At 39.8% G+C, this 24,456-nt stretch overlaps 2 protein-coding genes across 5 annotated transcripts in view; one reads left to right on the top strand and one right to left on the bottom strand.

Moving 5' to 3' along the window:
- Positions 1 to 387: 387 nt before the first annotated feature.
- On the top strand, positions 388 to 8,465 carry LOC106919613 (transmembrane protein 106C). The gene is made up of 7 exons (XM_014990102.2): positions 388 to 1,214; positions 1,379 to 1,442; positions 1,965 to 2,124; positions 3,939 to 4,079; positions 5,814 to 5,863; positions 5,957 to 6,010; positions 7,530 to 8,465. The coding sequence occupies exons 1-7, from the start codon at positions 1,001 to 1,003 to the stop codon at positions 7,687 to 7,689; spliced, it is 843 nt and encodes a 280-aa protein (XP_014845588.2). The 5' UTR covers positions 388 to 1,000; the 3' UTR covers positions 7,690 to 8,465.
- Positions 8,466 to 11,165: 2,700 nt separating this feature from the next.
- Positions 11,166 to 24,456, bottom strand: part of tns2a (tensin 2a) — a 71,120-nt gene continuing 57,829 nt past the window's right edge. For 3 of the 4 annotated variants that reach the window (XM_088006894.1, XM_088006895.1, XM_088006897.1), the window contains exons 16-28: positions 23,641 to 23,706; positions 23,415 to 23,531; positions 20,532 to 22,100; positions 20,118 to 20,283; positions 17,577 to 18,619; positions 17,352 to 17,480; positions 17,130 to 17,225; positions 16,796 to 16,873; positions 16,579 to 16,656; positions 14,645 to 14,813; positions 14,494 to 14,562; positions 14,190 to 14,219; positions 11,166 to 13,491 (exon numbers count right to left, since the gene is read on the bottom strand). In XM_088006894.1, coding sequence (XP_087863020.1) covers positions 13,353 to 13,491; positions 14,190 to 14,219; positions 14,494 to 14,562; positions 14,645 to 14,813; positions 16,579 to 16,656; positions 16,796 to 16,873; positions 17,130 to 17,225; positions 17,352 to 17,480; positions 17,577 to 18,619; positions 20,118 to 20,283; positions 20,532 to 22,100; positions 23,415 to 23,531; positions 23,641 to 23,706 — 3,749 coding nt within the window. In that variant the 3' untranslated portion in view covers positions 11,166 to 13,352. The remainder of the gene's footprint in view (positions 13,492 to 14,189; positions 14,220 to 14,493; positions 14,563 to 14,644; positions 14,814 to 16,578; positions 16,657 to 16,795; positions 16,874 to 17,129; positions 17,226 to 17,351; positions 17,481 to 17,576; positions 18,620 to 20,117; positions 20,284 to 20,531; positions 22,101 to 23,414; positions 23,532 to 23,640; positions 23,707 to 24,456) is intronic. The other variant, XM_088006896.1, reaches the window with a different exon arrangement.

Here is a 24,456-nt window from a genome sequence, read left to right as displayed (position 1 = left end):
CTCAATTACTAGAGCAAATATTTTGGAAACTACAAATAATGTATTTCGCAGGACAATATGTTTTTATTTTTCATTTTCTGTTTCACCGTGAATGGCAAAACTATATCTAAACACTAGAAGGCGGTAGTGAGCATCCCAATTATCAATAAAATGTTGCCTTAAAGTGCTGAATACTATTCTTGCATAAAGAGTCTACATTTATATCAGCGATAAAGGATGTCTCAGAATAAAAAAAAAATTGAATGTCGATCAGTTGACAATGAACAAGTTATAACTTTTGTATGGTGAAGGCAACTTTTCACATAAGTGCCCTAAAGGCATCAGTGCCCCACGTTGTTAAAAGAAAATACCACAGTTCGGCAGGAACATGAATGCAACAAAACAGTAAAGTTTCAAATGAAACAGGATGAGGAGCGGTACACAGGAAATATGGCTGTATGAAGGTAGCTTTCAACTGAAATGTTATCGTTAATTGTTAAAGTTAAATAAACTTGTTTTACTAATTTACAGACATTCAAAATCGAAGTTTGAAAATTTACAGGGCACCATTACTTTCGAAATAGCTGAAGCACGCCACACTAGAACGTACGCTCTGGATAAACAAGGTCCCTCTCTGAATACCAACTGCTCTGCTTCCCCCGGGACACGGCGCTAACTTCCGGGGACAGAATGACGGTAGATATATTTCAAGACATCCGCGGTTGTATCCTTCGCTCCGTTTTTTTTAATCCCTCTACTCCGTTTACAACAGGGCTGTTTAGCTACTTCTACTGGCTTAACCAGGCAGTTTGTTGATTAGTTTGAACACTGCTTCCTTCCACCTAGAGACCGGAGGCTTGTTTATCAGTTAAGCTTGAATAAAGACAATTATAAAGTCCTGCTTCTACCTCCCGACACTTCGCCACGCCCCTCTGGGGGTGACGAGCCCCACTATTTGACAAGTACTGTAAGTCTGTAGTCTGGAAAGAGAACTCCCCTTTGGGCCACTCCCGCTTCAGTCATGGGGACGCGCTGGTCTCGGAGCGGCAGCAGCCTGCCGCTTCTCCCGGAGACAAAACCAGAGGGTCGGCTAGCAGGACACAGAGAGCCCGATAACGACTCTCTGGACGGGCTTGACAGGCGAGAGGATATCGCTCAGTTTCCGTACGTGGAGTTCACCGGCAGGGACAGCATAACCTGTCCGACATGTCAGGGCACCGGGAGAATCCCTTCAGGTGAGTAGGAGCCGATAAACAAGACGAGATATTACATTTTAGTTAGTTAGCTTGTTTGTTTGTTTCATACACGGTGACTTATTTTATTTGACATGCTTAGCTTTGTTTCCCTCCAGAATTGTATCGCTATAGTTTAACTTTCTTTTTTTTTTTTATCGTAATAGAACAAGTGAACGAGCTGGTAGCGCTGATCCCCTACAGCGACCAAAGGCTGCAGCCACAAAGGACGTGAGCAACCACGACTTTAAATCTCCATTTACTGAATTTCATTTTAATTTAATTCGTTTAACATTATTTACACTGAAGAGAGACGCATAAACAAGAAAACACTGCTCTGATTTCTGACTAGTATCAGTATATTCGTCCTCGCTATAACTGAAAAGGTTTTACTCAGTGTTGATGCTTTTAAGAATAAGACAAAAATAGCCTACTTATGCAAAATTAGATTTAAAAAACCCCCAAAGGAAAGCATAATACAGCGGATTATGACGTTAAAAGGTAAAATATTATGCAATTACATTTGTTTACCTTATTTAAATAATTTAGAATTTTTAGTAATGATAGATAAAAAAAACATATTTTTAAAAATAATAATTGTATCTGCAACACAGTAATGTTGATTAAGAACAATGCAAATCCAGTTTACTATCAGAGACATCTATATTTGTGTGATTTGAATGCAGGTTGTGTGTGTGTGTGTGTGTGTGTGTGTGTGTGTGTGTGTGTGTGTGTGTGTGTGTGTGTGTGTAGGAAGCTGTATGTTGTCCTGTCGGTGGTGGTCTGTCTCCTGGCCTCCATTCTGGTCGCCTTCTTCCTCTTCCCCCGCTCGGTGGTGGTGGTGGACGCCGGGATCCGCTCAGTGACTGTACACTTTGATCACACTAACAAGAAAGTCCTGATGAACATGACGGTAGGTTTCTTCTCATTTCCGCCATAATATCACCTTTGATAAATATCCTGAAAAATTACTATAATTTAGGCTTCTCAATTTCTAAATATTGTAATTACCACATTTTGCAATATGCAAATGCAAAGTAGTTGGCAGCTCTGACCAATAGGTGTTCTCCTTTAGTTATGTTCCCCATCTGTTCTATGTTGATAATGTGACAAAAAAAAGTCTGTGGTCATTATGATTGCAACATGTTCTGATCTGAGAATGTATTTGCTACTTCTTGTTTATCTAAAGAAAAAAAAACAAAAAAAAGAGTTCCTGTCAAGAGTTGCAACGATCAGAATTATGCAGCAGATGTTTTCATGAACTTTGACCTGCTGGTTCTGCCTTAGACAGATTCAAATTCCTTTAAAAAAGTTTAATATAGGAAGGGCATTCCTACCTCTGCATGGTATAAAACATAGTTTTAATTGGTCAGTCTGTTTTTATGCTCTTGGCAGATTTCAGATATCCTGTAATTTGAAAAAAGGGATCACACAACAAAAATACTAAAGCAAAATTATTAGAGAGGAGTTTAGGCAATATACGTAATGCCTTTCTAGGATTACTGAGAAAAGAAGCCTATGGCATGGTGCACTCCATTTGAAAGTTATAAGTGGGAAATAAAACAAGAAAACCTGAAGCCACAGTTCAGACTCTAAATCGGTCAATATGTTGCCATGTTGACCTGGCAGCAATATGGCTGCTGCAGGTCTAATTGACCTGTCAGTCCTTTTACAATTTGTATCTAAAAAACTCCAGCCACTTGAAGTTCTGTACAATCATCTCTGATCATAGTCTTTTGGTGTCTGAATGCTTAAAATGGAGAAAAATGTGTTGCTATATTAACTTTGATTGTAGCAGCAAAAACCGCAACAGTTGCTAAAACAATCTAGATTTCTAATTGGACAAAGAAACGTATTTTCCAGATTTACGCTATGACATCTGCGAAAAAGTCAGAACACATCATGGATCTGTCAAAATGCAGAAGATGCATTCTTGAAAGAACTTTGCTGACTCAGTGGACTTGGGGTGGATTCACACCAACCCTGTTTGGTCCACTTCAGTGAAGTTTGTTTTCTTATAAAGTCGTATTTGTTTGGGGAGAGGTGAATGCGCAATCACATTTTGACGCAGACCAGAAAAGTGAACCCAGGTCTCCGCTGAGTTGAAGTGAACTCTGCTGCGGTTTGAATACATTATGTGAACACCAAGCGGGCTTGAAACCACTCCAAAAGCAGGACTGTCTCCCAGAGCATTCTGGGTAAATACAATCAAAAGAAATGTTGTATTTACCGAGCAGGAGAAATGACTCTTGGTGTTTTACCAACAACACATGAGAAATCCTACAAACGCTAAAATCTGACTCCATGTTTGTTTGCATTTCATGAAGAAGGAAGTTGAGCTCATTGTCGTTTTCAGAGGTTTCTGTGGTCATTTTCTTCAGTTTACAAATTCCAATTCAATATTGCCAAATCCAGTTCATAATAATTCAGATTTACTAATCCCAAAATGTAATTTCAAATTTACATATTCCAGTTTGTAAATTCAGATCTACGAGATTCCAACTGTTACTTTCTATCGAGGGGGAACATATCTAGTGTTCCTGAATTTAGCAAACTACTTTCCTCTAGTAAGTCCTTCCTCACTTGACCTAGTCGTGGTTTAATATGGTCCAGTTACGGATTGGATAAAGGTCTGTCTCTAATTATAACATTAGCTGCTCCTGATATTACTTTAGTTTGTTTTTCCAGCCGGCCTTTCAAACCGAACGGTTTGTTTTTCCTTTCCAGAGCACGCTGAACTTCAGCAACCCAAACTTCTTCACCGTGCTGGTGCAGAGCGTGAGCTGTCAGGTCCTCTACATGAAGACGGTGGTGGGAACTCGGCAGCTGGACAACCCCACCACCATCCAGCCGCTCAGCCACAGCCAGGTGTGGAAAACAAGCGACCTTCTCTCACACGAGCACATTCTGGGTTTGAAATGATCAAATCCTTTGCTTAATTCAACTTAGCACTGATTCACAAAATTCTCTTGTCTAAATAAAACATGGATTTATATACAGAAATTTGCATTCAGTTCAGTCTAATCATAACAAGTCAGTACCCACCACACTGACGGTGTGTTGGATGAAAACAAAAAGCTTTGTCAGAATACGCTGCAGGTCTGACTGCCAAATGATCCGACTGGTCAGGATTTATGTAACTCAACAAAGAACACAAACTCCTTACATCAGCAGTGAGTCACACTGTTCACATATCTATCCCTTCATGTTCCCAGATCAGCATAAACACACACACACACACACACACACACACACACACACACACACACACACACACACACACACACACACACACACACACACACAGTCTCTCTGTATTAAGCATTAAACCATCAGCTGAAAACAAAATATTCCAAAAAATACTCAGCATTTGCTATTATTTCCTTCTCGAGTCTCATTTGTCACTTGCTCAGTTGCTTAAACAGGAAGCTTTGTTGATTTTTATCAGTTAACGTTTCTGCACAATTAGTAGAAACTTTATTGCGACATGGGTGCAAACATTTCAAAGTTCTTGCTCTAGAGGTTAAAATCAGTGGTGTCTTTTGGTAACTATATTTGAACAAAAATAAAATAAAGCTGGATGTCAGCCCTTTATTGTAACCCTGGAAGAACTGTACGTTTCAGTGGCTCGCCACGACTTGCTCGAAGTCACCCAAACAATCTCTCGCTGTTTTTATTTTGAGGATTTTTTTTTTAAAACAATAAGGGTAAAGCTTGAAAACTGAACATGTACAGATGTGGCTAAAAGATTAGGCACAAACTTTATGTTTCCTGGTTTGGAGAATTTTTTTTTCTACTTGATGTTAATCAGATTTTTGAAAATGAGACAAACATAAAACACATCTCAAAACTGAATCTCAAACTCCTGAATTTGTACTTGAAGAGGTGCTGAATTTATTTTAACAGCTTATTAAATGGAATGACTGTCTATGGTGAGATACAAGTGGAGAGAAACAAACTTTAAGCTTCAAATTGCACCCATGTGGTCAAAATGTGCAGATATGGGTCATTTAAAACGTTCATCCAAATTTTTATCATCCAACATCGGTCTGAAATATTGCATGCTTCTGTGGGGGGGTTGCATGGATGGATTTTGGCACAGGTACTTCACAGTAGTTTTCTACAGAACATTTAACACTGGAACTGAAAACATTTTAAATATCCATAATAAAATAACCAAAACTACAATTAATTTAGCTTTGACAGGGAAAATAGGCAAAAGTGTCAGGTAGTGCAAACTAACTTGTCCACATGGAAATGACCAATCTCATTTCAACTCGTCATGCAATTAATTTATTTAGTTTCTTATTATGACAGACTTCAGATCATAAAGTTCACTTTTTATGCAGAAATGATTGTTTTTACAGCTGTGTAAGTCTTATTTTATTTTTTAGACCTACGACATTTTCACTAGAGTCATACGTTTAGTTTGATACCAGAGCAATTCAAGTAAACATAATTGTTCCTGAGTTATATTAAGTTCATTTAGGGCATGTCATTTTTGAGCAAAACTCTACCTTTGCACCTTTGTACATGGTGCAAAGGTTTATCTGGAAACAGATTGTGTTTTTTTTTCTTTTTGATGCCTGAACCTTTTCACAGGTGAACTACACGGTCAGTGTGGAGATCGGCAGCAATGCACCTTATGTCTAGTAAGTGGCGCCCAAACTGTGTCTAAACAACTTGTACTGAAAAATGACTCAGTAACTCCAATGTGACATTTTTCTTGCTTTTATGTCTTGCAGTGCCTTCTGCACAATACCCAGGATCAAGGTCCACAACATTGTCATATTTATGCAGTAAGTTGTAGTTGCTGTGATAAGAGCACTAGAAATGCATTGATTTGTATTTATTAATTCATTTTATTGTTTTAGTAAAATCAGCTTTAAAAAATGACACTAGACACTGGGTTGGTGTTTTATAAATGTCCATCTCTTTTGTATGTTAAGTGAATTCTGTTAGGATTAGTTTTGACCTTTCATCTGGGCTGGGATGGTGCGTTACTTTTCTAACATCATTAACACTGATAATAATGATGTCAGGGTTAAATGTTTACTGCTGTGCCACTCAGTCTTATCTTTCTACTAATCCTGATGTTTCATGGCTGTTTGTCAGTAAGATTTACGCACAAATACTGAGTAGAACCAGGCCAGCTGATAAATGCATAATACTTTGAATATTTTAGAGTTCTCAATGAAGTATTTAAATTTGTCAATCAAATTAGAATTTAAATAAAATACAAGGTAAAATCATTCAAACCCTTCACAAGACCAACCACTGTTTCTATGGCGCATTAGCTACACCCCTGGTGATCAAAGTGGGTCCTGGAGGGCCGGCATCCTGCATGCTTTAGTTCTCTTCCTCTAATGACCTGCTAAGGAGGTTGTTACTGCCACCAGGGAGAGAACTAGAACATGCAGGATGGCGGCCCTCCAGGACCCACTTTGGGCACCTCTGACCTACATCACCATAACAGTGTATTACAAGCCTGGCGGGCTGCCAGGCTTTCCTTGCGCCCCCCACCAGGTTAAGCATTGTTTATTTATTTATTTTAGGTCTTTTTAATGTTTGCCTTTTTTAAGACATTGCAGTTGGTGCTTAGGTATTGCTAAAAATGTCTTGCAATAGCACATAATTAACTAATAATATTTTCAAATTTTCTTTCAACTTCAGACATTTTTTAACTCTAAAACATGGTAGACTGCTGGATGACTGCCCCAAACACCACACTTAACAAGTTTTCTGGGGGAAATCCTGCATGAAGTAAAATATGTGTGAAATAATTTAAATATAGTAAATATTTATTTTTTTAATTCATTTATTTGAGATAAAAATAAATTTATTTGATGGCAGTTTTATAAAATAAATTCTTCTGTATAAGTTGAATCATTTTAAAATGTATTGAGTTATGGCACGTTTGGCTTTGCAAACTTGCTATTAACTCGAAATGTTGCAGGCCAAACCTTTACGTCTACACTCTACTGTAGTAGTCAGAAGTTATCAATGGCCAATACAAAAATATTGCAAGGACAATAATATAAAGTTATGCAAGTTGAGTTTTAGGAATGCATTTTTCTTTTCAAAAATACTTAATTTAAGAGGGAAAATGTCTTAATTGCTCCCTGCTGTTTTAGTCAGCAGCGGGTGTCATATTAAATTTATTTTTTTTCTTCTTAAACCTCTATGATGATTCTGCAGGTGCCGTCTCCAGCTGCAGCTTGTTACATGTTACAGTAACCATGGAGACCTGTGTTGAAATATCTTGTGGCCACATCCTGCTCTTGGCAGCATTATTGAAAAACTTTCCTGTGTTTTCAGAACCTCGGTGAAAACGTCATACATGGTGCGAACGTCCCAGAACAGCCTGGAGGACTACCACTACATAGACTGTGGCTCCAACACCACCCACCCTGCACTCACCAGTAGCACAACCACGCCCTCTTCAGGAAGGAAGCAACAAAAAAATTTTTTTGATTAGAAATCTGCTACACAAAATCAAACAAAAAGAAAAACCTTCAAACGAAGTGTTTTGGTTGCTAAGCGTTCCCAAGTTGAACATTAATTTTTGATGAAGTGAGTTGACTTTATGGCCTTTTTCAGGAATATTTATTTTTCTCTTGCTACGTTTTCACATAAATGTCTGTAAGTTCAGGAAGGGGATTTGTTTGTCCACAGACACAGTGGCTCACATGTTGCTGACAACGGAGTGAATAACTCACTGATTCACTACCAGACAGCATTCTCTATTAAAAGTCACACAAAGCTCTTTCTCTTGTGGGGAACATGGCCGACGTTCTCAGACAAAAACTTGAACTGTTTCTGCTGATGTGAACTTCTTCCACTTCACATCGTTCTAACTGAATCCTGCCGACTTCTCTTTTCAGGAAGGAAATACAAAAAAAAGAAAAAGGGGTAATTGTTGTTTCTGCTTTTGGTACCATGCAGTAATGCTGTTGTTGCACATTTTCTGTTCTTGCTTGCATTTAAATGTGTTTAAAAGGCATTGAAATGCTTGCTAGATTTATTTTAAATTATTACTTTGATGTCAGTAAGTCTTTGCACACCAATTTTATTGACTCTGAGAGAGGATTTTCATATCAAATGTAAAAAGTATTAGACCTTTTTTTTTAAAGGGGCATTTGTCTATTTCTGAATTCTGGGAAATTTATTAAGGGACAAAACATCTACTTTGGGTTACACTGTTGTATAAAGATTGAAGGGGATTGTGAATAAATGATAAATAATTGTCTTGAATTCTTTTTAGACATATACTTTTATTTTTTCTTGCATGCTGGAGCACCACTTAAGGTGGTAAAGTAAAAATGTTGGATATCTGGTCGGGATGCTCCCTAGATCTTAACCCCTCTTAAGAATCTGTTTTCCAAACCAATGAGACGTGATGATTGGCTCATCATTAGGCAGCATTTGTAATGTTTTTTTCTCCAGTCTGAAGAAATTACAAAATTTAAGACGAAAAAAGATCAACATCAGAAACAGACCACGTATTTAAAAAGTTACTGTAACCATAACACTTGATAAACTTAAAGCTGAAAAAAAATATCTAAAGATAAATTGCACTGAGCAAGCTAGGAGCAGCAGGGAGTGCGGCCCCTTTAAGAGTTGCTGATTGTGTTTGAGCGTGAGGCCAGCGAACACATCTGCACCCGAAGGCAGCGCTGGAAACAGATCGACATAAGTAGGAGGACTGAAGACTGTTTACTGAAACGACCTTTTTAAAGTTACAGGAAATACCAATATTACTCTTAAAACTAACAGCTGTTATGGGAGTGAAGAAATTTATTTACTCGTGCCATAACTAGGAAAGAAGCGTGAATCATCAGAGTGATTGTGAGCAGTAAACACACAGAGTTAAAAAAAAGTCTAAGCTGTTATGGGTCTTGTTGAAATCATTTCTGCTGCAGTATAATTTAGGGGCTGTAATTGTAGTCTAAGGCCTGATCAAGGCTCTCTGCCCTGCAAGTTTTACTCATTCCCCTGCTTCAGCACACATGATTTCAATTGATGGCTGATTAACAGGGTTTTACTGAATTGCAATGATCTGAATGGGGTGTTGAAGCAAGGCAATGCCTAAAACATCCAGGTCAGTGTGGCTTGAGAACTAGGGTTGGGAAAAACTGGTCTAAGGAACACTTCACTGGACGTTAGATGTTCCTCTGCTTCAGCACACAGGCTTTCAAATAATGGCTGAGCTTTTGCTGAACTTCAATAATCTGAATCAGCCAGGTGTGTTTAAAGCACATGAACATTTAAAGCATCCAGAATACATTGAAAACCAAGGCTGGGAAACATCGATCTAAATGATCGAATTAGCAACTCAAAAACATAAAATTCTGGGTTATTATCCAAAATGTTCTATATGATGTGTGTGCCACAATTTGAAATGTCTTTTCTATCTTAGTGGAATTCTGCCACCGGTCACAGAAAGTTTTAAGACTTTCCATCCAAGTCTCAATTAAAGTCCAAAGTCGAATCAAAGTCCTAAACTTTTAATTTAAAATCTTAAACATCATTTGGCCTATTGTGTCATCAGAGTAATAACTTTAAATTCCTAAATTATTTTAAAAGGTGTTTTTCTCTACCAACCTAATCACCAAGGTGAAGTAAACTATATATATATATATATATATATATATATATATATATATATATATATATATATATATATATATATAAAACAATAAAAATTAACCTAAAATATTCAGTAAATGTAAAAAAATTAGAAAACTGATTCACCATCAGATAGTGATTTAAAGATATATTTAAACATCTATCTTTAATATTATATTGGAACTGGGATCTTTGGCTGCTGGCTCCTTTATATAGCAAGCACAGAAAAGTTACCTGACCGCTGTAGATGGGCAGCAGCACCGCTCACAACCCCACTAGGGACAAGCGTGTAAGATAATGGATGAATGGAGAAAACTTAGCTGCTGCGATAACAGAAGCATAGATTTGTTTTCATCTTTTTTTCACACAGGTTTAAATGTGGGAATAAAGTTTAAAAATTTGTGCCCCTCTACTTAGTTTTGAGAACACATGGCTTTTTAAATTCAGTTTTGTCAGATCTAAAGATTAAAAAAAAAAACTGATTCAAGGAAAATGTATGTGGCAAGAAAATATGGACAATCTGAAAACAAAAATTCAAGCAAAGTTACAAATTTAAATGTGGAAAAATAAAGTCTTTTATCATAACAATGTTATTAATTCATTCATACTAAGTCTAAATGTTAAAGACACACATTATGGCACCTCTGGCATTCCGGGTATAATGTAAGAACAGTTCCTGCATTCAAACTTTTACTGATCACATGCTTGGCACAGTTCCACTGTTGTGGGGCAGCTGCAGTTCCATTGAAACACCACTAGGTGTAAGATATCAATTCAAAAGATTAAATTCCAAGAGAAATCATGAAAGTCCAGTCAAGTCTAAAGTCATTAAATTTGAAACTTGAGTCTTACTCTATTCTGAGCTACATCAATGGAGTCTACACTTCTGCCTACCAAATACATACAATACATACTGCAGAACTTCAACACCTATTATTCAGCAAAATGATCCCTCAGGCGCCCACACCCGACACAAAACGGTAAACAAGGAGGACTTGTCAAGACAGAATTCCCTTTAACCTGTTTCTCATTTTGTCACTATACTTCTGAAATTTCCAAAGTGTATTATGTGATCGATGTAAAATGCTTTTCAGATATTGTTTGTTTCAAATTACTTTCTATCACTTCACAATTATGTGCTATTTTCTGTTGATCTATCACACAAATGCTAATCAAATCCTTTAAAGTTTGATAGAGGGTGAAAAAGTTGCTTATTACACAGGAAACAAAGTGATTTATTACCAGGGGAAATTCCTGAGCTTAAATTGAATGTTTGTTATAATTATCCAACTAATAACTCACTTTCCAAGAAACACAAAACAACAGTTTTTCACTTTGATTCTTTATTGGCTTGCATACAAAATAGGCTCCCATCTTTCCAAATGAACAAACTGTTTCCTTTTTTTTCTTCTTACACTTGCCCCATAGCTGCATGTGAAAATATATTACTACATGATATCATAACCACAATATATTATTGTTGTAATACAAGTAGTGTTTTTCTACCAACTAAGACAACACTAAATGAATGCATAATAAAAATACAAGAAGGAATAAGTACAAAAATATAGCTTGATAAAAAGCTTATTAATACAGGAGTGCTTCATCTTTTGTCTTTTGGCCACTGGCTTACTCGTGTGTGCGTGTGCGATTTTAATAACTCTAACATTGGTGTCATTTATGTTTTCATTTTGTTCAAACAATAGCTGCAAACATTTTCCCACCACGCCACCAACTGGAAGAGTCCGTTTTACAGTTTAGCTTCAGCCCTGATTCACATGCATTACTTTGGGAAAAACCAGACATGACTAAACCTTTACTGGATGAGTTTAACCATCTCACCCCACGTTCACATTCAGCACGCGCACAACTCTCTCATTGCAAGATCAAAAAAACAAACAAAAAAACTCACGTTCGGGTTTGCCTTCCCTGGCTCACTCTGAGTAAACGGACAAATCTGAGTTTAACCCAAACATGATTGTCGGTTCTGATTATAAATGTGGTAAATGTAGGTGAAAGGTGCCGATGTGGATGTGCTTTACGTACATAAGAATATTTAACGTCTCTACATACAGGAAGTTAATTACATCACTTTGGTTACTCTTAAACAGAAAAATAAGAATTTTTTTTTAGACTGGTACAAAATATACAAATCTGCTGTCATTTAAGGCAGCTATGTTTCAAATGTTCAAACCTCACAAGAGCTGTTTGTTCATTTCTGTCTGTGTTGAAGGCAACAGTATGGCACATCGCGTTGTCATTTAATCAGGGGTGTTTATCAAAAGGCAAGATTGGTTCATCAGTCATACAAAACATAAAAGTACTTCACTATCGATGAGTGACGGCTTCACAAGTAATATGATGTTATCTCACAGTTTATGTTTTATCAAGACAGATTGGGTAATGTTGACACATTACACAGAAATGATATTAAGTTAAATAAATGAATTGGGGCTGTACATTGAGGCTGACCTGGAGAAGAATATCCATCCCTGTCCACAAAAACCGATTAATCAGCAGAATTTGGAATGATAGTGAACACAATCACAACTTGGGCTGAAATGATTATTCAGATTAATTGTGATGAATCCTTATTGAAGTAATCAACTAAGTTAGTAATTGACTGTTAAAAGGATTATACATTCAGAGCAGTGATTAAACCAAAACTGTACTAAACTGCAAAAAACAATTTTGTCTGTCAAATTCACAAAATTAATGCTATATTAAGCATTTTTAGGCCATAAAATGTTTTCTTTTTTACAGAAATTAATTGTAGTATTTATTTGCATCTTTTAATATATTTGTAATGTATAAAAAGGCTTAGGTAGTTAAATACAAAATCTGTAGCCTGTGCCAGATTAACTGATTAATCTTTGGAGTAATTGATAAAATAATCACTGACTAAAATGATTGTTAGCTGCAGGCTTAATGATAGCACTAATACATGTAATATTATCTCGCATCAGATACATGACATTGATTTTTAATCACATATCAGGTAGGGACTTTTTATTGTCATTGGCATTGGGGGACTGAAAAATCCTGATCAGGACAATTCTGTTACCATAGTTACATTTCACAAATCATTTTTATTTACTGACAATAAAAGCAGAGGAGCACAGTGGAGTTACTGAATCAGACATTGGGTAATAAAACTTTTACCTGAAAAAATAGTTTCAGCTGATGCAATAGAAACATTAAAAAAAAGAAAAATAGATAAGATATCTGATTTATAGTTAAAATAAACCTTTTTTCCTCCAACCAATAGTTAGCACATCACAGGCCATTCCATCTTCAGTAGATCCACACAGATGGAGATGATCAGATTTCGATTCAAAATGACAACGATATCTAGAGTAGGTAATTTAATCCTCCATCTTGCCTCTTGGTAACAGCCCCTGATGAACGCTGGCTCCGCTCTGTCAAGAAGCCTCCTCATTCCTGGAGGAGTTGTGATCGGAAAAAAAACGAACAAAACGGTCTGCCGGTTTGATCGACGGACTCTGGGTTTCTTCATCTGCGCTGTGCCAGCATGACCTTGTTGATGAAGTTGACGATGGCAGAAGCGGGCTGCTCGGGGTCCAGCTCCGCGAAAAGGTGGCACACGTTCTCCGCTGTGCTGCCTGGTTTCCTGGCAACAAAACCAAACACCCTGCAGGGGAAACGAAACAGGAAGTGTGGGGGGAAAATTATTTTATTGTGAAGAGCCAAATATTTTGTCTAATGAGTAGGGGGAGCTTACGGACCTGCTGTTAATTAAAACACAGTCAGCTCTATGTAAAACTAGCTACATTTCCATTGACAACAAAACTGCACAATTTGACATTTTTTAAACAAATTTGCTTAATGGACACTAATCTGAGCCCAATTTCTAAAAAATGTTTTGGCACTAGAATGAGGTGGTTTGTGTTATAGAACTTGTTTTCTTTAGCAAAACTGCATTGAAACACTCTTCACATCACATGAGTCACTGGATGTTCCCACTGGAGCAAACCACGAAGAAGCAGATGACAGGAAGTTGGGGAATATGATGGCGCAGATTGTTTTTTTAATGACTTGTCGCATGAACAAAATTATTCTCTTGTGATTTTTAATTGTTTCGTAGTTAATGGAAACACTGTATTTGCATTTTTTTTCTTTCGATATTAGTGGAATATTGACAACATTTTGTGAATATTTGTAATGGAAATGCAGCTAATGATTCCGTAAATAAATCTGGTCCGCTGACAGATTTCTCCTCTCCCAGGCTTCCATGCTGTTTGACGCCATGCAGAGGCTGTAAGAGCACTCGATTCTCAGCCCCAAATCTACTTTCTCAGAGCTCCTACAGACTGACAGCAGAGCACTTACTGAACCATTGCGTTGTCGGAGTTAGTCCACCTGGAGTCCAGAGAGAGACAGAGACAGAAAGTGGACTCAGACATGCATTGAAACACAGGCAGAGCGGCTCAACAAACTGATGCAGTTGCTGCAGCCAGCATGCCTATTAAAAACAAATCAACCTGATGTTCATGCTAACAGGCAAAAGAGCCAAAAAACAGACCTCCATGCATTAAACCAACGCCACATAAAGCAGGAAAGCTACAGATTTCCTGTTAGGTTAGAAATGTCAACCCCAGCCCTCGCTCTAAGTCTTTCTGTTTGAATTTCCCACCTCCTGTCCTTTGGGTCGACGCTGCTGAAGGTGACACTGTTAACAGGATAATGTCTCCTGAAGAAAACTCTGGGGAAGGAAAAAAAATGCACATGTTGAAAGCGGGAAATTTATTCAAGATATGTTTTCAGCAGGAGTTGGCAGCCTTTACCTCCTCTGGCTGTCAGTCAGCGTGATGCCCTGCGATGTCACCTTGAACTGGACCACGGTGGCAGACGGTCGAGAGTTCCGACCCAGTGTGGCGTCCGTTGCTTTGGCAATCGCTTGGGGGCCGGTCAGCGACTCGGTTTCCACGGAGTTCAGGTAGAGAACATTGCAGGCTGTGGAAGAGAAAGAACTCATAAAACATCTTCCCACTGCATCCGTCAAACCTCTGCTGGGATATGGTTCGTAAAAACAGACACATTGCCATAGATCCATACAGTGACATGCAAAAGTCGCTTTATGGATACAAAAGTAGTTATATTCTTTGAACATTTCATAAATACAGTATTTTTTCTTCTTTTTTTCATTCATGTTAGCTAGTACGGGGGGAAACTGGTAAGTTGGGTAAATGAGTGAAAGTCAAAGACTTGAGACTCTTCCTTCAGGACAACATCTCTGACCTTCCAACCAGAGCTACAGTTGTAGTGTAATCTCATGTCTTAGGTTAATCCAAGGCATAATCTAAGACATAAATATGAACGCTTGTTCCGCTGTGGAAATATTTGAACATTTACACTATGTTCACACATTAGGCAAATGCGACTTATATCTAAATGGCCTATTTCTGGTCTTTTCACCCCTCCAAAAAATCCAGTCTGTGGCATCTCCATATGTTGTGGTATCTGATTGCTTCCAAAGTGCATGCAGTTTGAACAATCATATTGCATTTTATCTGATTTTTATGTCACTGATGTGAGACATGCGTCATAATTCTGTAGCTGAAGAAGCCATCTGCAGTAAACTCAGACGTAAACAATGGCTGAATTTTTTAATTATGAAAGTTGTCTGTCAGTGAAGAACATAACATTACGGTCCCATTACTCTTGGTTCTGACAACACATCCAAACAGACTTCTCTACAGAAGTTGCAGTCAATGTTCCACTAAAGGTCATTGTTATTAATGGTGCTTTCTTTCTGTTGGCTTCCTTCATCTTCTAATTTTGTGATGATACTATCAGCTCCAATTGTTGAATAAACTTTAAAATCGATCCATAAGCAGCATTGTCCGTTATTACTTCTGTAAACAATGACCTGCTATGTGGAAATCTACACTCTTCTTCTGTGCATAAGAGGCACTTTGGGTCACAAACCATTCACACAGAAGTCTGATTGCAGTCGCATTTAATTATAAGCATGAACGACCACGCAGGAAAAAATCTGAATTGAGCATCAAGACCTGCTGTGTGAACAAAACCACAGACTCTCCATCCAATGGCAGATTCTATATTTATTTGTGAAAATATTTTTAAAACACGGATCTTTTTCCTTTCACTTTGCTATTAGGCACTACTTTGCATTGGTCTGTCTCATAAAAATCCTAATAAAACATTGAAGTTGATGGTTGCAAAATAATGTGAAAAACAGCCATGCATATTCCTTGTTCATAAGATCCTTATAATAGTAAATTGAGTTTGAAACAACTGAAAAATAACATGTAGACCAGATTTAGATATTTCACTTATCCAGAATGACATATCAAGGTATTTCTTTACCTCATTAGAAACAAACAAATCCTCTTGATCTAATTTTGACCTCTAAATAACACAGTGATATTTTCACTGGATTTATTTATTCACTGAACATCTAAGAAAAGGTCTTCAAGCTTTTAAGACCTCAGATTTATAGCATGAAGTTTAACATGGTAAAACTGTGAATTACTGCAGCAATACTGCCATCTTTTGATTTGGTAATGTCATTTCTAGTAAGCAAACTACATGCACAGCACAATGAATACCTAGTTACTTCCATGAGGAATTTAACTGGCTGTAGTACAGATTCTGTACAGATCCAACCAGTTTTTCACTGATGCTATGGTAATAATACAATGCCCGGGGTTTCTTTCTCTCCAAAGCCATGCTGACGGCAGGATGAAGAACTCACCTGCTCCTTGTTTCAGCAGGTCTGCCGCTGTGCTGATGTTAGTGACTGGTTGAACCTCCTGCACTTCTCCTACAAGATCTGAGAGCACGGAAGGAAACATCATGTAAACTAAGAGAAAATACTTCAGGAAGTGAGCAAACATGTTCATCATGAAGAATCTGACGAAAAATATTATCCTTTGCACACTGTAAATATTAAAGCACAGGGTTGGACCAACCTTTCTCTGGGATTTTAAGAGCGCAGGGCAGAGAAATGGGTGTGATAGAGTGCTGATAGACTAGTGCAGAGAGGCTCCCTGTTGATAAAATATGACAGAAAAATACATTTTCAAGAAAGAAAACATTAAGAATCAGTGTTCATCCATAAAACAATCATGTTAATTTAAAGCATAGAGCGACGGAAAACATTCATTCCAGATCTATTCACACAGCCTCCTCAGCTAGTGTGAACTTAATGCCAGGTGTGATAAAACTAATGAGGACCCATGCACCAAACATGTTCTCTTGAATCATTAACATGAATTTTGTCTGAAAGTGGAGGGGAAAACATACCAAAGTGTGGCTCATTCTGACACCCTTTGATCTTCACTCCCCGAGGGCCTGTTTCTATCAGAAAGTGTCTCACCAGCTGCTCCAGGGGGTCGCTTGCTGTGAAAAACAGGTTATTACTGTCAAAAATGTCATATTCTCCTCATTTTAGAAATCTCAGCAAGGCAAGGTGGATTTATGAGGATAAATTATGGAAAATGGAGAGAAACAGAGAGTCCTTTGTACCTTTGCTGCTGAGGCTTGCATTGGGCGGAGGCGTGGCCACCTTCAGAGCCAGGCCATAGGCTCCTTGGAAGGAGTTGCTGTCCCTGATCAGGAAAGTTCCTGGCTCTCTCTCCTTCAGAGCAGCGATGGCTACAGCCAAACACAACTAAATGTTTCAAACTGATCCTTTGTTTCAAAAGCTTTGATTCTTTCAAACTACAGTGGTGGTTTAGTTGGTGATCTTACCTTGCTCTCTAGAGATGCCTGGTTTGTACCAGAACCTTGAACTATCTTGGACGAACTTAACACTGACTCGGTTTGCGGTTTCACCCTCCACTTCTTCATTGTGACCTCCAGGTGGTGCAATTTCCCCCACCGTGGGAGAAAACGTAACATGGTGCTGATGCTGGGCAGAGGGGGGTGCCTGGCCCACATTTGGCCTCACCCCCTCACTGGGGGATCCCGGCTGGGCAGGGTGATGTCGCTTCTCTGGCAGAGGTGGTTGTGGGTGAGGGAGAGGGATGGAGATGGTGGAGTAGTTGGAGTAGGAGGCCGGGGCAGGGCCAAAATAGCCATTTCTCTTGTTATTGTCTAGAGGAGCACTGTGGTCCAGGATGGCGTAGTGGTGGTGTGGGGGTCCGTGGTGCTGCAGGTAGTTAGGGTGGTGGGGTTCTGACCCACTCAACATTAACCTCCTGCCCAGGGTGGCAAAACCAGGAACCGGGACATCTGAGACCGGAGAGCCGTCCATGCTGCTGGACCCAGGCTGTGAGGATGGGGGTGATGCAGGGCCCGATGGGGGGTTGGAAGTGGGGGGTTTGGGGCCTTCTGGGTGAGACTTTGTTGGTGACGATCCATTCACATGTGCTGAACTCAGTCCATTGGCTTGGGTTTGGGTCTGAGAAGGGGTTACTGTCTGGACCATGGTAGAAGGGACAGCAGCAGCTTCTGAAGGATTGAGAGAGAGAGTCTGGGGATGTGTGTTTGGCGCTGATGAGGAGGGAACCTGGCAGTGCTCCTGGCTTGTTGTGGTCGGTGTCACAGAGTCAAAAGGAGAAGCAGAGGGTGCATCTATGGTGCAGTTTTGGCGCGGCACTGTGGCTTTGGGAGAATCTGGTTTGGTGGATGATAAAGGGTCCTCCTGTTTGGTGCTTGTTTTTGGGTGTGCTGATGATTCCTGAATGATGTTAGTGTTACTAAAGTGTCCATCTTGTGATGGGGAACCCTCGTTGTCACTGCTGATGATATCTGTGGTCCGGATCTCATAATCTCTGCCTGCGGGACTGGGACTTTAAAAGACAGACACAATGAGAAACACAAAAAAGGTGACTATGTGCACAGTTACTAAAACATCGACATAAGGGAATGTGATCCAACAAAATTTTGGTTAATTTAATAGGGTTAATTAGGGCCAGTTTGGAGTGGAACAAAAGCAACAAACTCCTGAAATAAGAAACATGCCCACAGTGTTGAGCAAAAGTTATATTTCTGAAACATTTTCACATTTTGTCATGTACAATCATAAACTTTAATGTACTTTACTGGATTCTTATTCAGTAAAAAGCAGTGTATCTTTTTGAAGTGGAAGGAAAATCAACAATCAGAACTTGCCGAGACTCTCTGGACTGACTGGGCCAATCTGACAAAGAAAATGAAATAATCTAAACTAGTGTTACAAATGATTGCATTACTATGCAATCATGGCATCAAGTGATTCAGAAGCCTGTTTATCACCTATTCATAGTCAGGTCTGTAGCTGGAAGGGAAACACCCAAAACATGCCAGACAGCTTCACTAGCTCTGCTGAAGAGAAGCCTGTTCCTTTGTGTGGGTATGATGAACACACATGTTCAGGGTGATGTTGGTTTTCTTCCATATGTGTGATATGTACATTCTACATATAGATGTGCAAACACAACAGTCATCCTACTAGAGCAGCTTCTTCCACATTTTTGCTGTGTTTCCTATATGACTTGTGACAAATGGGACTACCTATAACTTTCTTTGATGTAAGCTTTCTTCTTTCATAAAGATCAGAGATGCAGAGTATGGCTAACATTTGTCCTATCAATAGATTTTCTCACCAACTTTGTGGCTCTCTGCTGCTCTTCCAGACTCCTAAACATGTATAATTTTGTTGGCCTGTCATGTAAAATTTCCATAAAATACTTTAGTGTTGGTGTTTGTAACATGAGGTCCAATGCAAGGCCTTGCATTGTTTAGTCCACTTTAATCAAAAACTACTTCGTTTGTCTAGACAGTCCAGTTTGCCATATTGGGAAATATGGCTGTGTAATCGAACTGTGATGCAGGTCAAAAAAATTAACTAACTCTGGTCTGCCTAAAAGCCTCCGTTTCGGTTCGGTTGAAATGAACTCTGTGTGATTCGAATACATATGTGAACAGTAACCAGACTTGGAGACCACTCCAAAAACAGGAAACAGTGCAACCAAAACAAACACATGGTATAAATGACTCGTGTTCTTGTGCCAAAGACAAACCACAGTAATATCTTGCCATTCCATTTTTGTTTAAATTTCATTAGGGAAGACATTGTGTTCAGAAGTTTCCATGTCATTTCCTTCGGCCTTTCTTGTGTAGCGTTACCACAGGGGACGGGGTAAACAGGTTTTTCAAAGGGAAAGGGTTTGGTTCCTTTGACATTGCAGTGTGAAAATGTAACAAATGTTGGAATTTTGGTTCCTAATCAAACCAAATCTACAGGACTATCAAGTTTGAAAACACTCTAAATTTAATCTTCAAATTCAAAGAACTGTTATGGAGTACCTCTCCTGTGTGCGTAGTGGGCTACTGGTGTGGACTGGTGTCGATGGTCCAGACATATCGGATGGTGTGGAGCAGGCCACATGAGCATCTCTGTGGACCCTCCTGAAAGACCCATGAGTAATGTGATCCCTCCAGCCCACGCTCTCACCGGAGCTACGAAGGCCATCTGAGAAAAGATGGGAACAGTAGAACATGTTAAATGGTTATCTCAATAAACAGTATCAACACAGATCCTGTGAAACTCTGTGAAACTCCACAGCCAACAAGAAGGAGTTTGTGAGTACTGCAAAAGGATTCTGGCATGTGGAATAAACCTTTCAATGCATGCTGTTGTTGATTAGGGATGACTTATTCCCTCAGCATTCCTGTTAAGTAGTAACATACGACTGAAAGTGTGTGTTTACTGTGACTCACCAGTGTGTGAATCAGAGCTGTATGATTGTTGTGAATCCACATGGTGGTGGTGGTTAGGGATATGGTCTGATGGCCCGTTGCTGTGGCTGCAAGTCCCCACCATGGAGGAAGTAGGAGGCAGAGGAGATGTGGACTCTGACTGGTAGCCCGAGGCATAACCTCTGCTTTCAGATGGCGAAGGCTGATATGGTGAGCAGGGGCACACCTGACGTGGTGTTTGGTACCCACTGCTACTGCTGCTGTACTTCAGATCCAGGTGGGAATGAGCGTGGGACCTTGACGCCTCTGGATAAGCAGGGTGACCTGACGGTAAAGGGTCAAAACTGAAGGCTGGCAGATCGTGTCCCTGTGGGCCGTAGGAGGCTACGGTGGCCCGTCTGTGCCAGTATTCTGCTTCTCTGTCCCTTTCCCACTGCAGCTCCGCCTCCCTGTCCCGCTCCCAGTGGAGTGACAGCTCTCTGCCTCGTCTGAGCCCAGGATCCCTCTCCCAGTGAAGTTCTGGCCCTCTGGTTAATTCCGTCTCCCTCGTTCTCCTGAGTCCTGCCTCTCGTTGTTGAAGCTCTGCCTCTCTGTCCCAATGAAAGCTGTCACCGCGCTCTAGCCTCAGGGTGTGATAGGCAGCTGAATCTTCTCTCCTAATGCTGCAGTCCCTACAAGGACAGCTAGAGGGCGGTAGGTTATCCATTAGCATTATGTCATGGTAAGTGGGACTGGTGGAGGGTTTTGGGTGGTGTGAGTGGGTGTGGTGGTGACTGAGAGGTGGAGGAGGATGATGGAAGGGAAGATCTTCACGACAGTAAAGTCGACCAGCAGCAGGTACGGAATGGTGGTGTGACGGATTATGAGAATGAGGGGTGAGGTCTGGTGATGGGTACGGACAAATATGTCGAGATGAGGGGGCCTCCGAACAGGAGCGGTGTAAGTAGTGGGGTGGGCCACTCTGACGGTCCCACACCAGATCTGGTGGAGGAAGGGACTGATGGGTATGTGGGCTGTAATGTTGACACATATCCATGTGTGATGGAGGACCAGCTGGGTTTGGACTGGTGGAAGGGGTCACCCCGTGGTGCCCGTTAGTGCCGGGAGCTCTATCAAGACAGTAGCCATTTGGCATGAGGAGGGTGCGGTCACACCCCGGTTCAGCGCAGCGCTGAGACCGATAACCATCCCTGCAAGAACATGACCGATTGAGCCTCAATGTCCCAGTTCTCTCTGGGGGCCAGGAATCGCCATCATCTAAAATGGCGGTCTCTCGCTCTCCATCCTTGTTTTCCTCAATCCCACCGAGGAGACGTTCCAGCTCCTCCCTTTCCTGTCTGGTTGGTGGTGGTGGGCGAACAAGTTCCTCTGGGTGATCAGGATGGACTGATGATTGGTTCAAGTGGAGGGAATGGGCTGAAAGGCCTGAGTCGGAACCTTGAGGGATCAGATGATCAGGTCTGTCTTCTGCAGGGCCTCCCGCTGGGCTGCTGCCATTGGTTGAAGTCAGAGAACCAGAGCTGGGACCTCGACGCTTCTTTATCTGAGCGTAAAGACTTCCATCTAAAGGACCTCGGGTATGTGCAATGTCTGAAACAAAATAAAAGAGACAGCTCAGTTTAATATTGTGGTAATGTCCTTCTATCCACCCACTGTTTTTCAGTAATCAGAGATTAGGTTGTGGAGTTTAACAAAATCCAGAAGGGAAACCAAGAAATCCTTCTCGGCATCCCTTTGTCCTGCTCATTCAGGTTGGACCTCAAAGCATTTCATAATGCTTTGGGGTCCACATGGGTTCTACTATGAGTGGGACATACCAAGAAAACCTTTAAACGAAGGTGCCTAAGAGACAATCAGATTACCTAACCACCTCGATTAATTTCTTTTCATGTGGAGGAGCAGTGGCTCTACAATGATCTCCCCACTGAATGACAGAAATCTTCAACCTATGCCTAAGCCATGAGGTTGTTGATTTACAAATCAACAATTATATTGTTGATTTATAAAATGCTCACTCTAAAAGTGAGCATAAAAAGACACTTTTTAGCTCATGTCTTTTTTTGTACCATGGTAGACCACAGCAAAAAAAAACAACTCCAATGAGGTCCCAGTCTGTCTATCCACCATCAAACAAGACACCAAGACATTTCACCATTGCCTCAGACCTAGCCTGGTAAAAACCAGCCCCTTGTTCTACGCTTTGTTTTGTACACATGATCTGGATCCTCAACTATTGAGAATCAATTATCTGGTGTGAGGTATGAACTCTAAAGTTTTAAACACTTGGATCTGATTTTACCAAATTGGTAATGTTTGGCCATGACTTTTGTAATGCTTAATGAAGCCTACAGGAAATCGTGTGCGCTGTAAACAACTCCGTAGGGATTAGGACCATGACATTTTTGCTAACAAGATAATGTCTTATACAACACAAGCATGGCCAAGATGGACCGAATGGCTTAGTTCATTTCCTCTGCTGCCATTGTCAAACTACAATCCTATAAAGGCGCACTACATACAATTCTAAAGCAGCACAAAAAATGTGCGTAATTTCTCACAACTCCTCCTCCCGCTCACTTAATGGCCCGATTGAAAGTCGGGCCAATCAGTGGAGGAAATCTCCTACAAAGGACTGAAGAGAGATGAGAACTGAGTGGAATGGCTACCTGGGAACCAGAGGCACTGACTCATGGATGTGAAATGATTCAGCACTCATTGAAGATCAAGGCATGAAGATCTCAACATAACCACATCATCTGTAAACAGTATTACTTTTAGTTGTGTGATGAACTGACTTACAAACTCTTATCAGCCCTGTTGTACTTTAGTTATTTTATGACTGTGTGCCTCTGATTGTCTAGGATGGGTGAAATTTGAGAAATGGTGCATTAAGACAGCAGTTACCCTCCAGGCTGTCCTGATATCGCTGGTTAAAGTTCTCATAGGAGTCCCAGCGAACCACTGGATCTGAAGTGTTGTAGTCGACGATGACAGCTGGGTCATTTTTGTGGTATTCACGGCCTGTGGAAAAGCACACATTGGGTTTCCAATGCTTTCTTTCTTTGAATAAGTGAATAACATAAATGTCCAGAAATATACTTGAGCAAAATCTGAAGTTGGGCATACTGACCTTTGACCCTCTCAGGACCTGAGGAGAAGACGAACTCTACAGTGGCATCGGATGGAAATCGTTCATCTGGGGATAAGAGTACAAATGCTCATTAAAAAGGAAAACGTCATAGAAACCGGATCCTTAGCTATAGAAAAGCCAATTTGTTTTTGGATGTAAATAATTTTGGTAACACTTTATTTGAAGGGGGTTGAATAAGACTGACATGACACTGTCATAAACATGTCATAACACCTGTCATGAACATGAATAAGCCTTCATGAATATTTATGACTGTTGTCATAAAGCGTCATTCGGTAAATTATGACACTTTTAATACAAAGTTGACATTATTCAAAATGTCTTTGTTATGACAACTTGACATTAACCAAGAAATCATTACTGATATAAATTTGTTATAAAAGTATTACTGACTGCACTTTAAAAATTAGGTAACTTTATGTTATTAAAGGTAAAGTTTAAACAGTAATGATTTCTTGGTTAATGTCAAGTTGTCATAACAAAGACATTTTGAATAATGTCAACTTTGTATTAAAAGTGTCATAATTTACCGAATGACGCTTTATGACAACAGTCATAAATATTCATGAAGGCTTATTCATATGACAGGTGTTTATGACAGTATCATGACAGTCTTAGTCAACCCCCTTCAAATAAAGTGTTACCATAATTTTATTATATTTAGATATATAAAAGGGAAATGTACATTTAGCATGCTGGAAAACCCTCGAAAGCTCAAATACTTATTCCACCGATGTATTTTGAGGTGCGTGACCGATAATCACACACTTTAATGCTTCATCTCATCTATGGAAT

The sequence above is a fragment of the Poecilia mexicana genome, unplaced genomic scaffold (assembly GCF_051168715.1).
Source record: "Poecilia mexicana isolate PSO_F unplaced genomic scaffold, ASM5116871v1 scaffold_7, whole genome shotgun sequence".
Lineage (NCBI taxonomy): Eukaryota > Metazoa > Chordata > Actinopteri > Cyprinodontiformes > Poeciliidae > Poecilia > Poecilia mexicana.
The sequence above is the reverse complement of the archived record's forward strand: the minus strand, read 5'-3'. Positions and strand labels throughout refer to the sequence as shown.

What these genes read in the sequence shown, in the direction of transcription:
- LOC106919613 (XM_014990102.2), top strand. Translation starts at nt 1,001, where the DNA reads ATGGGGACGCGCTGGTCTCGGAGCGGCAGCAGCCTGCCGCTTCTCCCG. An exon ending in AGCCGCTCAGCCACAGCCAG is followed by an intron (nt 4,080 to 5,813) that starts GTGTGGAAAACA and finishes ACCTTTTCACAG; the next exon opens with GTGAACTACACGGTCAGTGT. An exon ending in AGCAATGCACCTTATGTCTA is followed by an intron (nt 5,864 to 5,956) that starts GTAAGTGGCGCC and finishes TATGTCTTGCAG; the next exon opens with TGCCTTCTGCACAATACCCA.